General features: G+C 34.2%; 1 protein-coding gene across 14 annotated transcripts in view; it reads right to left on the bottom strand.

Moving 5' to 3' along the window:
- FAM91A1 (family with sequence similarity 91 member A1) overlaps positions 1–15,607 on the bottom strand; it is a 209,405-nt gene that overhangs the window by 15,235 nt on the left and 178,563 nt on the right. For all 14 annotated transcript variants that reach the window (XM_079144071.1, XM_079144068.1, XM_079144074.1 and 11 more), the window contains 10 exons: positions 14,189–14,295; positions 13,159–13,197; positions 12,513–12,625; positions 11,578–11,693; positions 10,666–10,778; positions 10,285–10,371; positions 8,294–8,426; positions 3,119–3,267; positions 1,716–1,850; positions 1,475–1,588 (listed from right to left, as the gene is read on the bottom strand). In XM_079144071.1, the coding sequence (XP_079000197.1) occupies positions 1,475–1,588; positions 1,716–1,850; positions 3,119–3,267; positions 8,294–8,426; positions 10,285–10,371; positions 10,666–10,778; positions 11,578–11,693; positions 12,513–12,625; positions 13,159–13,197; positions 14,189–14,295 (1,106 nt within the window). The remainder of the gene's footprint in view (positions 1–1,474; positions 1,589–1,715; positions 1,851–3,118; positions 3,268–8,293; positions 8,427–10,284; positions 10,372–10,665; positions 10,779–11,577; positions 11,694–12,512; positions 12,626–13,158; positions 13,198–14,188; positions 14,296–15,607) is intronic.

Below are 15,607 nucleotides of genomic sequence, written 5' to 3'. Positions count from 1 at the left end.
TCTCTTAAATCCTCCTCTTATACTTACCTGACTCTCGCTTTCTCTAAGGAGTTTAGCCCCCAATTCCCAAGGCTGGATTAGGTACTTCCCTTTAAACAATGGAGATAATTCTATTCAGCACAAAGTAAAAACTAAAACATATCATTCAACTTTTCCCACTAGACTTAAATTGCTGAAGATGGAAAAGATATCTCATTTGCATATTCATATTAATTAGTACGGACTTCAGCACATTCAGCTGCTAGCTGAAATAATGAGTGAGATCTCTATTAAGAACCTATCAAAAAATATCACAAAAAAGAACCTATCATATAGGAGAAGGTACACTACATACTTCATATGCATATTCTCATTTCATTCTCTCAACAACTCTGAGTGTACATTTCCCACCTCATTACTAGCTGCTATTATTATTTTTTGTTATTAAACAGTAGATACTGCCATCTATTTTATAGACAGGAAACAAAACATAAGGAGTATTACCAAAATGTCACATAGTCCAAGAAGTACATGAAAAGAGGTTTGATGTTATTAGTCATCAGGGAATGGCAAATCAAAACTACAATGATATGCCACTTCACACTCCCTATGGTGGCTATGACCAAACAATCAGATAATATCAAGTGATGGTAGGAATGCAAATTGGAACAGACACTGCTCAGTCTGTTCTGGCAGTTCCTTAAATGGCTAATAAGCAAAGAATTAACATATGATCCAGCAATTCCACTCCAAGAGAAACGAAACACATGTCCATATAAAACGTGTACACAAATTAGTCTAACAGCACTACTCATAACAGCCAAAAGATGGGAACAATCCAACTAACCATCAATGTAGTACATTCATACAATGGAATATAATTTAGTCATAAAAAGGAACAAAGTACTGATACATGCTTTAACATAATGAACTTTGAAAACACCATGCTAAATCAAAGTGTCTGTCTCTTTCACACACAAATACACACACACACACTCAAAACACAAATATGAGTCTATGTACATGTACACTCAGAATAGGCAAATCTATAGAAACAGAAGGGTTACTGAGAAGTCAGGGGGAAAATATGAGAATGATAACTAAACAGTATAAGGTTTACTTTTAAGATGATGAAAATGTCTAAAACTGAGTATGTTAACAACTGTATATATCTGCAAATATACTAAAAACCACTGAATTGTATAATTTAAATTCATAGATTATACAGTAGGTGAATTATACCTCCATAAAGCTATTATTTAAAAAAATGATACTGGCCACAGAGGTAGCAAAAGGTGAAGCTAAAATTCAAACCTGACTCTAACTTCAAAACTGTCAAAGGACCAGGACTAAAACCTGGATATATGATTCCCTATGTTTCAACTTTATAAATCTGAATTACTGATGTCTGACTGCAACTCAGTAGAAAGCTAGACAAATTAAGATCTTTATAATAAAAATGCATAATTAATTTTCTCAAATGAGGTAAGTGTACCTGAATTAAAACTGCAGAATGTGTTAAAGCATCATTCAACATGGTGAGTACATTTGACGTAGGAACTACCCCAGGATCGTGACCCCAAGACGTTATAAGTAATCGATCATAACCCTATTGGAAAAAAATGAATAAAAGATAGAAGGCATTTATAAATTTAAAAAAATTTAATTATCTATAATACTGCTTACCAATTTCTATCCTTAAAATTTTTAAATAAGAAAAACCCTCACATACACACCTGGAATATATCTGGCAGTTTTCGAAGTCTTGTACCTTTGGACAGTAATAGAGATGGTGGTCCTTGTCCAGTGACAAAGTAAATGTACAGTTTAAACCAGACAGAACTGACCTCTGGGATAGCTGGTCCAATATGCTACAATCATAAAATAAGTAAGCTCACGTTGTAGTAATTATCTAAAGAAACCAAATCTCACAAGTGATCAAGTATAATAGTCTTATAAACAGCAAATGCCTCATGTAAATTTTAATTGCCATTGTTGTTTTGAAAGTGAATGTTAAGTGTTCAACTAAAATAGTTTTGCTTTATATTGTAATTAAGGAGGCACAACATTTCCCTGCCGTTAAGATACTGGACTGCCTAGGTCTGAATCTGGGCTTCACCCCTTCAGTCATATCACTGTACAGTTACTTATGCTCTCTGTGCTTCATATTGCTCAGTCTATAAAAGAGCAACAAAATATCTACATTATGAATATGTTGCAAGTTTATTCAAAAAGGCTTACAACAGTACCTGGCATATAGTCAGCTCCACATTAATAATGTATTAACTACTGTTTTCATTAACCACATACAATTTTTCAATAAAGGGACTACCTTCTCTTTTTCCATCTTCCCATTTATCCAGACAAGAACAGATTTCTACTACACATACTGGTTGAGTTAAAGAATAAAATGGGAAGGGGAAAGTTTAAGGAATTACACAAAATTGGTTAAATAGAAACTCAGAAACATTCCTCTTAAATACAGAAAAAAAATTTGGAGGGGAGCTAGGTGCTCAATGCAACAGCTAGCACATAGGCAATAAAAACACGAGAACCCTTTTCTTCCATACTATTAAACTCTGCACACCTAGGAAATCTGATAGGCTGTAGCACTGAAGAACAGCAACATGAGCTCCACTCTGAAAATGGAATAGTTCACAACTTCCTAGCTAGATACAATTGATTTATTTTTAAAAAGTAAAAGACCGAAATTAGTTTTCACATATAAATTTCTGTAGTTAGCAGAATATTTAGAGTTCTACCTTTCGAGTACCATCTCTGGCCAATTTAGCACCACGGTTCCCCTTCTAAAACATCTGATTTTTCCTAATTAAACTTATCATACCCTTCAAAATGATCCAGACTCTCTTCTTAGAGCACCCCAAATATTCTCTTTAAAATATTCTGTACAGGAATAAATTTTAATCTAATGTATCACAAGTCACTAGATGATACATCAATTAAACATACCAACTGGACTTCATAAATTAAACATAAAATAGTATAAAATATAAAAGAGCTTTTTGAGTCAGTACTTTTAACATTTGGTATCTGCAAACTGAACATTAAGGAAATAACAATTTTATTTTCTTAATGAAATGATGGTACTACCAAGTGCATCTTCCACGTAGGGATTTACCTGAGGGGTACAGCTGCTGATGGGCCGGATTTCATTGGTGAGAGGAGCCATGGAAACAAGCAGGGTATAATTTTTGTTTAAAACTCTGCTGCAAGTGGCAGGGTCCAAACCAAGGAGGCTTTCACAGCGTAAGAGATCCAAGGGAAAACCTGAATTATGATTAAGCACATACAGAGAATAAAACAATCACGTGAAATGAAAATATTGAAGATAAATTATTGATAATTGCCTTTAAGCACCCCTGGGTTTAATTCCTGGTACCAAAAAAAAGAAAATTAAAGGTAAAATACCTCTATCTTAAGAAGTACCAAATTTCCAAGGAGACCATCAGGATACTTTGAGATATAAAGTTTTTATTCTGTGGTCTAGAAAGATAGCTGTCTAATGATGCTTCTTTGGTCTGTCTTCTACTTTAACAAAACAAGCTTGTTTTCCCCTAATATCCCAGTCACTATCTGGCATATTGCGACAACCTAAGTGCCAAGGGAAGCTGTGTCCCCCTCTCTCTCAATTTCTAAGTTCTACAAAGAGAATCACAGTTAGTTCTGATTTTAGCACAAGGACAAGCATTCCCCATTTAGAAATCTGTGCCATAGACCACTGGTCCATAAAGCATGGATTCAGTGTTCCTGTTGTTAATCCTTTAGAAAACACCAAATCCTACTGCTCTCTAAAATGAGAAGGTTGAAAGACATTGCAGATCAGTGCACTATCTCCCCGCTCAAGCAAGAATGCATCTTTAAAAAAATATGACCTAGTGAAAAGGGCCACTGAGCATAACCATCATCAGGATCCTGATCTCTAATACTATTCCCCAGGAAAAGAAACTGTGCTCCCAAGAGAAATGACCAAATCCAAAGCTGTGCAGAATAAGTAAAAGATAAGACCAAATCTCGTTTTGACATAAAGGAAATGCCCCCACCCCCAAAAAAGGAGGCAAGTCACAAGGAGACAGGATCCAGTTTGAAGGGATTCCCACTGACAAAATCTAACCAACTGGACTACAAAAATAACTAAGAGACAGCAATAACTAATTATAGGAATAAATCCACACTAAGAATATAAGAGAATGACTAATTTCAGCTGTTAGATATAGAGAAAGTGCTGAAGTTGGGGAAAAAATATCAATTTGCAACCATTATAATTCAGGCAAGAACCATCACTGGATGCTAAATCTAGGGGGAAATACTAATGAGTTGGATGTTTGTATGGTCTTAAAAGTACCTCCTCACAGACTGCTTAATTAGTTGTGGGAAAAAAATTAGTTAATGATACATAACTCAAACAACATGATAACTATGTAATAAAAACACATCATCAATGACAGGCAAAAGGATATCATGCACCTTTAAACATCACATCCTTAGAAACACCCAGTATCACTTATGTAGTACTCTAGACAGGAATTCCTAAAACTCAATCTATTCATGAGAAATCATGCCCCACCCAAAATGAAACTCTTCAGGAAAACCAAAAGTGGAACAGTATTCCCTAAACATAGAAATGTCATAAAAGGTAAAGGCTGTGTTCAGTGTAGAATGAAGAGATCAAAGAGACATGACAACTACATATGTATTATTTGGTACTAAACTAGATCTTGAACTTGAGCGGGTAGAAAATGCTACAAAGGACGTTAACACTATATCAGCTGACAAACTGAAATGTGAATGTTAGATTATCAATATTAAGTCTTCTGAAATTGTTATACAAGAATAGCCCTATTCTTAAAAAAAATATGCCCTAAATAACTTAGCAGGGAAAGGCCAGGAGAAGCAACTTACTCCTAAACTCTAGGTTACAAATTACTAGTCTTATTATTGCAATGTTTCTATACATTTAGTTTATTAAAGAATTAATAGTCTGATTTAATGGAGGAGATAGAGTCCTCAGATTTCTGGAGGAGCACATGTTCCACACTGAAGAGCAGGTAAAGGCAAAAGAGTGAAAGCATCAGTAGAAATGGCTTCTACCAATTTGACATGCCTGGCTGGAGCAGAGGATGTAGCCGGAAGTGAGGAGACATTAGCAAGTCGCTTGAGAAAGAAAGAGAAGGAAAATGTAACAAAATGAAAATTCTACAGAGACCAGAGACATTTATGTTTCACTAAGTATACTGAGAAACTGCACAAGACATGAGTGGGGAAATATCCAATAAAAATGGGAACTTAAAATGGAAAGACTATGTGAAAGAACTCAGGAATGGAGTACTGGTGCAATAGGAAAGAGGATACTATAGCAACAGTGATCTTAAGGGCTGCAAGAATCTGAAGAATTAGGCAAAACATGGTTGTTGTTGTTCTTCTTTTACAGAGTTACAAGTCAACAAAGTATAATGAACCAGGTGTGCGGGTGGGATCAAAGAGTAGGAAAAAATGTTCTACTATAGGGTCTGGGTTGCTTTTAAGTATGGGAACCTGAAGGAAGGAGAGAAGCATAACCACAGTTGGGTTAACAAATATTCTGTTCTGATTAATCAGCTGGGATCAAAAGTTCATCAAATCATTTATGAGGCAAAGAAAGGGAATATGAAGAGTCTGTTTCTGGTCTTATCAAAGGTGAACAAGGGGACATCTATGACTCTTATCTAACTTACAAGGAGAAAGGGTAGGTCCTTGTAGTAAGACACTTTGCCAGCACAAAAGAATAAGACTTTCTAAACCTTTAGGCAAAATTCAGCACTGTCAGTATCAAGTATAGAAAATATTTAAGGTAGACTAGGACACGGAAGGCATGAAGTCTAAAGAGTTCATGGTGTTTACACATTTTCTTAAGATTTTTACAACTGTGATTGATCTTTACAAATGTGGCTTAATTTAAAAACATCTCCACAGTATTAGGCTGCCGAATTACAAACAGTAGTTTTTATGTTTATACTGATCAGAGCAAAAAAAAAAAAAAAAAGTTTTTATTTTTCAGCAGGGACCTCACATTATTTAAAACCAAAAGATTACTAGAAACTAGTTGTCACATACTTCAGAGTTTGTTTCTAATGACAACATCACAAGGTTTTGCTTTAAAGTAAATTCCAAATATCACATAATATATCTAAAGTACAAATTGTTAGTGACATAAAAGGAAAATTCTACCTATACAAGGTGCTCATTAAAACCAGTACCACAGAATTTCTTTTCTAAAAAAGAGTAAGGTTCAGTAATCAAGTCAAGCACCTAGAGAAAGCACCATTGCTCAATAGGAGGTTGAAGCCTTAGTGCCTGGATATCCTCTGTATGGAATGAACCACCTTCTCCAATTGTACTAGTGATGCACCATCATTCCAGTCATCTTCTGGGTTCTCTGGTTCAGATGAGAAGTCCAGCTAAGAATGGTTAATTGAATAAATGAAATTCACAAGTAACTGTAGGTTTGGTCTTATGGGACAGAGTTAATCATGATTTAATTCTGGAGTTCTAACAATCATGATAAGCAATTATAGCTCCACCTGATGCAACAAGCAGTTGTCCATTAAACCTATCTTAAAGGTTAGGATTATACTTATTTTCATACAGAATAGATTTACGTTTACCATTTAACTTACTTGTTGGTACATACACTATCTGTGGCAAAAGCAAAGTATACTCCAGACTAAAGCAACAAACTGTACATGAGTAAAACAATAAAAAGCTTAATGTCCAAGAGAAGAAACTATAAGGGACAAAGCATTAGAAAACATGTCAAGAAAAAAATTCTGCCATTCCTAGCTTTTCTATACACTAATCATAAGGGCCTTGATGACTACATGGGCAGGAGATCTAACCAAGATAAATTTCAAATTTCTTAACTACAAAAGGAGTTGGCTGGTCACGATCACTCTCTAACATTCTCAAATTCTATGACAAGTAGGAAACGACAATGTATATAAAGGCAGCTGAAATATATGCTTTCAAATGTTCTTACCCACTATCTATAAATCACTAAAAAGTCCCAGAAATTGCAGGAATTTTATATCCAAAGACATCTTTGGTTGGACCACTATCTGATCATGTGATCTAAAATTTAGTAACAAAAAAAGTTACTCATCAATAAATCATTATTAGTAAGTGCTTCAGACTCTTGGCATTTGGTGATTTAATATTTAAATTCAGTTTTAACTACTTATGAATGACCTCAAAAAAAGAGCCTCAGTAAATGACAATCTGTAATTCTGCTAAGACATGATAAGGCTGCAAAAGTGAGTCACTAGATATTGAGTGAGTTCAGCTTCATTTGGCTAAGCTACCAAGCAACTCTGTTCTCAATTATTAGATAACTCTTGTTAAAGTGCTAATTGATTCCTTCCTTAATTTTTTAAACTGAGCTGAAGAGAGAGCCAGATGCTAGTGAGAGAAATAAAATGAAAATGGACATGACTAAGAAAATAATGGTTGTTGGCCAGAAAAACAGATTTTTTTACATAAATGAAATTAAATGTTATAGCAGCATTGAGAATTTATAAATTCCCAAGATGAACTCTTATGAAGGTCCAAGGACTTGAGCCAAATACTGTTCCAGGAGTGCCCAACCCCAGCTGAACCCCAGAATCACCTCTTTTAAAACATGCATTTCTAGGTGTCCTTCTCCAACTCAAAATCTTCTGAATCGGAAACTCTGGGTAGAGATGCTGGGACCATCAGTGCAACTGAAGTGTGGGAACCCTCATCTGTCACAAAACTGAGTGACTAACAGAGCAACAGCTTACATTAGAGTTCAGCCACACACTAAAAGTGCTACCACTTCTTTTTGTTTCCATTTTCATATTTCAAAGTAAAATACTTTACTGAATATCATAGTACCCTATGAACAGGAGGTTCATGTTTGTTATATGATAGAATCTATCATTCCTACATTATCCTCCTACCTTAACTAAGTTTTAGCACTTGTTTACCCAAGAGCTGATTGATGCCTGTTCTAAATCTAGTCAGCTACTTAAATATATATTTCAATCCTATTTGTAGGTACTAAGATTTAGATACAACAAATGTCAATGGCAAATGAGAAGAGAAAAAGTAAAAGTAATAAACAGTTGGCAAAGAAATTCATAAAGCAGCCTCAGTTATAAATTCAGTATATCTATACAAAACTTATTAAATAAGTGATTATTAAATAAGTGATGATAAAATAAATGAACATGATCTTTTCAATGTCTTAAAAATACATTTCTCATGATCATGTCTTCAAAATTACGTATATTTGTCATACCATAATTGGGTTGGTCTGGCTGAGCAGTATGTGCAACTAGATCTTTATTATGTCGCAGAAACAGTATTGTGTTTCTCAGAGTAAGTGCATGATCAAAATATCTCTGTGCTTCTCCTTCACCAGTGCTCTGAACCTAAACCAAAAGAAAACAGATTTTGCAATGAAAACCACTTCCACGCCACCGAGGCTGATAAATAATCATGTAATAGAGACATTAGGACATATTTAAAAGCAACAGATCAAAAACTTGCCCAGGCAATACCGAAACAATCTCTGTTGAGTTTCCAATTTTATTCATCTATAACGATGATAGAAATTACTCCAAGTAAAACTAATAATTTTAGCAAGAGAATACTGCTAACTTATACCATTATATAAGTTATAGGTCCATATATCATTCAAACAGGGTGCTTAAAAAACTCTAAAACCCATATGCTGCTTCATCCAGAAAGTACTCCAATCCCTGACCCCCAATTATATCTTTAATTCTCAACACTTTGCTCACAATTTTGTATCATCAGTTATGAGGCACACTGGAACATGTGAGTGAACATGGCTGTACCTCATTGCTGGACACACAGCTTAAATTCATTCACCAAGATTTACTGAATAATTTCTACATCATGTGACCTGTCTGTGAGATAAAGACTAAGCAGACCAAAGTTCCAACTTCGCTGACCTTATACCTAATGCATGCTGTTTGAACAATGAGACTGTCAATTGTTTTTATCTATACATACATATAATATATAAAATATATTTTATTCATATATATCCCAGGAATAAACACAGAAGATGGAAGGATAGATCTAAAGGGAAGAGATAATTAAATTTGATTGCTATTAAATTAACAAGATCAACCAATTAAGCTTAATGACAATCAGCCTACTTAAAAAATAGCTAAGAGACACTTTTAGAACTAAACTTTGGTCAGAAACATTTTACAAAGAATGACTATGTGGTAAAAAACAATACAGACATACAATGAGAAAAAGAGCAGACATGATCTTGGAATTTGCTACAAATAAAAAAAAAAAGACTAGCTGATGTAAAAAATATAAAAATCAGGAAACCAGAACTTAAATGTGCGGGAACATAGGAAAATGTTAATTAGCAAAAGATGATACATTATAAGAAATAGGGTTAAAAAGTGATTTAAAAAAGCCCTGAAGAATAACGAAGCAAATAAATGAAAATAAAACAGACCAATTAATAGCAAGGATTATCTCATATGCATTTTGTTTAAAGTAAAACTCCTATGAAGGAGAAGCAATAAAAAATACTTTAAGATATAAAAGATATACAAAATCATCAAAAATTCTATAAACAGCACATTTAACATAGAGTTCATTTAGAGTTCTTTACTAAATTATTAGCCAAGGAACAGATTAGGTACATAAACTCATGCACAAAGAAGAGCAGAAGACAGAATAATATATCCAGAGAATAAAAAACACCAATAAAGGGCAATCAGGATTTAGAACTAAGAAAAACTGGGGCTGTACTCACAGGGGAAAAGGTGGTTAAGAGCAAATATAGCTGAAGTCTTCAAGATACTAAAGGGATAGTGAGAGTGGACATAAATATGATACCCGGGGACACTGTTCCAGGTTCAAGATAACAGGAACAAAAACTTGAAATAAAACTGCTTAAAAGGTGAACTTAAGAATAACACCAGAAAAAAAGAAAGGTTATTTTAGAAAAAAATTAATTACAAAAATTACATATGGATGAAGATTTCTAGTCCCCATTTCTCATATGAAGAGAGAAATGAGGTAGACACACCGTCTTAAAAAAATTTTTTAAATTCAATCACCCAGTCAATGTTTAAGTCTAAATGACTGCCATAATACTAAGGTGGGGAATGACTAACAATGAGCAGGAGTATGCCAAAAATCCATGAAAATCGACAGCCAGCATAAATGATGCTTCATCAAGCAAGGAAAGGTTTCAAATGCCCTTTCATCCCCTAAAATGAAATCTAAATTTACCTTTTCTAGTTCTATAAGAAAGCTGTCCAGAGACTCATCTGAGAGTTTGCCTACTTCAAACATCGTGACTGCATGACTTTTCAAGTTCTGCAAAAAAATAAACAAAAATAATAAAATTCTAACTTTCCTTTTTTACACTAAACATAATCTTATATTTCTAATATACTTTCCAACACATTTAAACTTGAAAGTAGTTGAGGTAAGGAGTTGATTCTTCCAATTACAAAAGCAACCCTCATTAAAAATTATTATATCCCATAAGGAATATAAAACAAAGTCAGATATGTTTTCAGAAACAAATCCAATATTTAGTTATAAGAGCACTGAATTATTTTAATCTAATCAGTACGTATCTTTACATTAAACAAGCATTTGACTTACTGGTGAAAGATTTCCCATCATTAAAAAGGCAGTAAGAGTTGAATCAAATAGGAAGGCAATACGCTTTGTATATCCCGTAGACAGACTCAAACTGCTTATACTAGCTGTATCAGCTGAAAAAAATCATAATTTAAAATTAAGCAAATAAAAATTAATCTTTGTTTATTTAGAATGAGAAAGTATTTCATTTAAGCTTTATGAAAGTACATAAATATAAGCAATATTAGTCACAAGAGGTCCCAAGCATACCTATTTCAAAGCACAAAGAATTTATTATTAATCTTTTTTAAAAGCATTTACTTTTGTAATAAATTTCTTGAAAACTAATAATAAAGACTTGGTAACTATCAGATCAACAAGACTAACTGGCCTAACCCCTTCAGACATGTCACCTGGCTCAGGTAACAGAAAGTCCAGGTTGCACTCCTCTTCCCTGGCAACGTTAAACCCTAAGCAGCCCCCTCAGGCATTCCTCTTTACCTCCCTTTAGCCCACACTAAAGTGTGGCTTAGCCCACACTGTTCTCTTGGGCTGAAATGGCCCTCCTCACTGACCAGCAGGCTTGTATTCATTGGTAACCCAAATAACATCTTTGCCACGAAGACTTCCAAGAACACACCAGCCAATAAAGGGTCTCTTACTTGTACCCCAAGAGCACCATAATTAGTGCTTTCAATGTTATAGTTTTTTCAGTTGCACTCTCTTCTCCTTAGATTTAATTCTTAGAAAGAAGGTGCAATTTTTTTGTCAATTTTATACCCCAAAACTTAGCACAACGTCCAATATGCTGGTAAGCAATTAAAAACTGCCTACTGAATGAAGAAACTTTAAAAGAAAAAAACTATAAATAACTGTAAGAGTATATGTTTGGACAGATACTACAACCTCTAAATAAATGGAGTTATTGCTAACCTGGATCTTCTTGGCTATTTGTATCAGTGTCAGTAGCCGAAGAAGCTTCTTGAACAGGACTCCGACTTTCCCCACCATCCCATGATAAAAGCATCTTCTGTGGATCTAAAGTACTCCTATTAATGAAGAATACATCCACTTAAAAATAATATAAATTATCTTACATAAAAATAACTACTGAAGTCAGTACTTAAATTATGAACAATCTAAATTCAGTCTTACAGTCAAGTCTGAAATTAAGATTATAGGCCAAAAAATGCTCTGCCCACATACAACAAAAGCTTCTAACCAAGACCCATGGACAGGCTTAAGGGAATTCAAGAATTCTTCAAAATTATGTGTACAGTATTATATATGTTTTTTTTCTATAATGAAGGTTCTTAATTTTTACCAGATTCTAAAAAAGATACATTTTATACAAAAGATTTGAAATTACTAATATATAGGGTTTATACCACAACTGACAAACTGAATAAAATTTCCTTGTATAAAGTTAATTTCTTTTTTTTTTTTTTATTGTAAACAAATGGGATACAACTTGTTCCTCTGGTTGTACATGAAGTAGAGGCATACCATTTGTGTAATCATACATTTACATAGGGCAATGCTGTTTGATTTATTCTGTTATTTTTTCCTACCCCCTCACCTGTCCCACCCCTCCCACTCCTCTTTTCCCTCTATACAGCTCCTCCTTCCTCCATTCTTGCCTCCCTCCCACACCCCATTATGTATCATCATCCACTTATCAGCGAGATCATTCACCCTTTGGTTTTTTGAGAATGGCTTATCTCACTTAGCATGATATTCTCCAATTTCATCCAGTTGCCTGCAAATGCCATAATTTTATTATTCTTTATGGCTGAGTAATATTATACTAAATAATAGTAAATTTATACTAAATTTATTTTGTATATCATACTAAATAAATGAGTTACTTTAATCTGTTTACGGATGGAACATTCTTCCATGATGAATGAAGTTGATCCAAATTTATTACTTGTCCCTTCTTATGGGCAAAGCCCAATCTGCAATACATTGAAACAGCATTCTGAAAGGAATGTGAAGATAATTAGCATTTAAAATAAACTACACATCAGATTATCTGTAAAGAAAAAAAAAAAAATACTATAAGAGACATGCCTCCGGTGATACTCAAACATTTTCATACCACAATAGAAAAAAAAAGAGTCTCTTCAGCAAGCCTGTTCTTCCCTTCAGGTCTTCATATGTGCAATGGGGGCTGTGCGGCAGGCTGCTCCTCCTCTCTGGCCTCGCCCTTCTACATCTACTTCAATAAGGCAAAGTTGTGGCACTGACTGGGCTCCTCCCTACACGATCCCAATCAGGCCTCGGTTGGTGCACACATTAGTGCGAGTGCTCTCTTTAATTTCATCAGCAAAAAAATGATTCAGGGCTCCTCATCTTGTCCTTCTGTTTCTCTGTAAACATGCCTGTAATGTGCATTCTCCCTGAAGTGGCTAATAATCTCATACCTCTGTTACTCAGTAGTGTATCAAGATAAAAATCAACTTGTAAAATGCATCAGTCACATTATAAATAAAGAGTATAAATATATCATACCTTAACCAGAGATAAGTCTATCTCAAGGACATTGGCAAGCTGGAAAATAAAATTAAAATTTATTTTTTCATTCTTAGAATAACTAATCACTATACAGCAATAATAGATAAATGTAATCATTATCAGCAAAATTTAATTATCAATAACTGAAACTGAATAAAATTTTGAATTCAGAATTTTCTTCTTTCCTTATCTATAAGATACTAAGAGTTAGTGATCATACAATTTAAGATTCCTTACTCTTTAATTTTGTCTCATTTAAAATAAGAAAATTCCTAAATAAAATGAATATAGTCAGTAAAAGTAGGAAAATGAGGAAAGAAGGAAAGGAAAGGGAAAGAAATACAAAATGAATCTAACAGAATCATATGTATATATAAATAAACCAAAGAGAGTATCTCCTTTGAGTATATGTACCAATCAAAAATAAAGGAAGGCTGAGGCAGGAGGATCATGAGTTCGAGGTCAGCCTCAGGAATTTGAAGAGGGGCAAAGCAACCGAGAGAAACCCTGCCTCTATATAAAATATAAAAGAGGGCTAGAGATGTGGCTCAGTGGTTGAGCACCCCTGGGTTCAATCCCCAGTAGCAAAAAATAAACACGTATATACATACATAAATGAAAGGAAGATCAATACAGTACAGGAAAGAAAGAAGGGAGAGGGGGGGAAAAAGGGAAAGGAAGAGGAAAAGGGGATTGAAATCAAATTCCTTATATGTGTAATTATGTCAAAAGGAACCCAAATACTATGTATAAATGTAATGCTCTAATAAAAACATGGATATAGTCTATAATCCTTTACTATGAAGAGGCATATAGTTATTTAACCAAATTATAAATTATTGATGTAAAAATTTTATTATGCATATGCAGGAATTAAGAATGGTGACCTTTAAGTAAATTAAAGGTCTCTAATCTCCCAATGAATAGAATTTGAAAACATCTTAACCATATTATTAAAAAATTTTACATATTCTACGTAAAGTTAATTTGTAAGATTATTTTTTTCAAAAAATTTTACCATACTTACCTCTGCAACATTAGTGTGCTCATCTATTGAAACAAATATTTTATACAGTAGAGTTTCAAAATAATCACCCTGCACTCGATTCATTACAAAACCTTCAAGAGGAGGAACTAAAATAAACAAAATAGACTTTTCTCAGTTACATGATTTTATAAAAGAAAGCATAATTATTTATTCAAAAAAGAGAACTCCACCCCACTTAGAGACTGAATATAAGTTTTGATTTATTTTATCCACCCCACAGAAAGTTTTCTAAACTCCCAAAGTTAAAGTCATACAATAATACCTACATAGAAAGAACCAAAAAGGAAGACCACAAAATTTGAAAGAATCATTTAATTCCCTATGGAACTCTCAGTTATTGAGGAGGAGAAGCTGCTGAAAGATATGAACCTGGTCAAAATACAGAGGTATGGAGGCTGCTTCAGAACAGGGAAGCCTGCATGTGCCATGCCTCACAGGCAGCAGGAATCATTGGGCCAAAGCAGAAAAGTAAAGGACTTCAAGAAGAAACCAGGTGGATGGAAAGTACTGGCTCTCTGCCTTTCTCCCTGTCTCTCACTCTATCCTGAGAAGAGGGGGAATTCAATCTGCATGACTGCCACAATCACCAGCAGTCACCAGTATAATCTGCTCTTTGGGACTTTGTCTTTTTGGGACTCTAACTTCCTCAGTAGCAAGATGGCTAAGACCTCCTTCTGCACAGCAGGTGGCCCAAACACCACTCTCCACCTGAAGCTTCATTCATATTCATCTGGTCTAAATGCTCTAAATCTCATTTACCAGAGAGCTTTGCCAGTCAACGATAAAGAAGCACTATGCTTTCCTTTGCCATTCTCCCATTCGTACGCTTCTCAAGAAAATATCCTGGGAAAGAGGAGCGTCTAGGCATAGCAGCATTTGGGTATTCCTGTGTCCCCTGGCCCTAATGCCATCTCATTGTACACAAAACCTAAATTCTTCCTAAAAGTAAAAAATAAGATACAATTCAAGTGGGTAAAATTAAGACACTATAAAACTACAACATACATTTCAGGATACATTATATACTCTATAGGTCTGGCTCCTGTCATTTTCTAACTTAGTGCTATTATTTCCAGTCATCTAGGGACTTTAAATATGAAAGTCTTTTTAGAAATATTTTGGAAATTCCACATTTAATGCCATAAATTCTTACCTGCACTATAAGCTGTGTGAAAATAATATTGAACGATTATGAAACACTTACTAAGCACTGGACTATTCATATACGATTTCACTTAACCCTCTTAACCTCATGAGTTACATAGTCTAATTACCCCTATTTTAGAGAAAGAAACCAAGACACTAAGAGTTTAGAAATTTTCCTAAGTCACAATTTTGGCAACTCTATATAAAGAAACATGGAATAGTCTCTAATATATTGTTAAAATTAAAAGTGTG

The sequence above is a fragment of the Sciurus vulgaris genome (genome assembly GCF_902686455.1).
Source record: "Sciurus vulgaris genome assembly, chromosome: 1".
Lineage (NCBI taxonomy): Eukaryota > Metazoa > Chordata > Mammalia > Rodentia > Sciuridae > Sciurus > Sciurus vulgaris.
The sequence above is the reverse complement of the archived record's forward strand: the minus strand, read 5'-3'. Positions and strand labels throughout refer to the sequence as shown.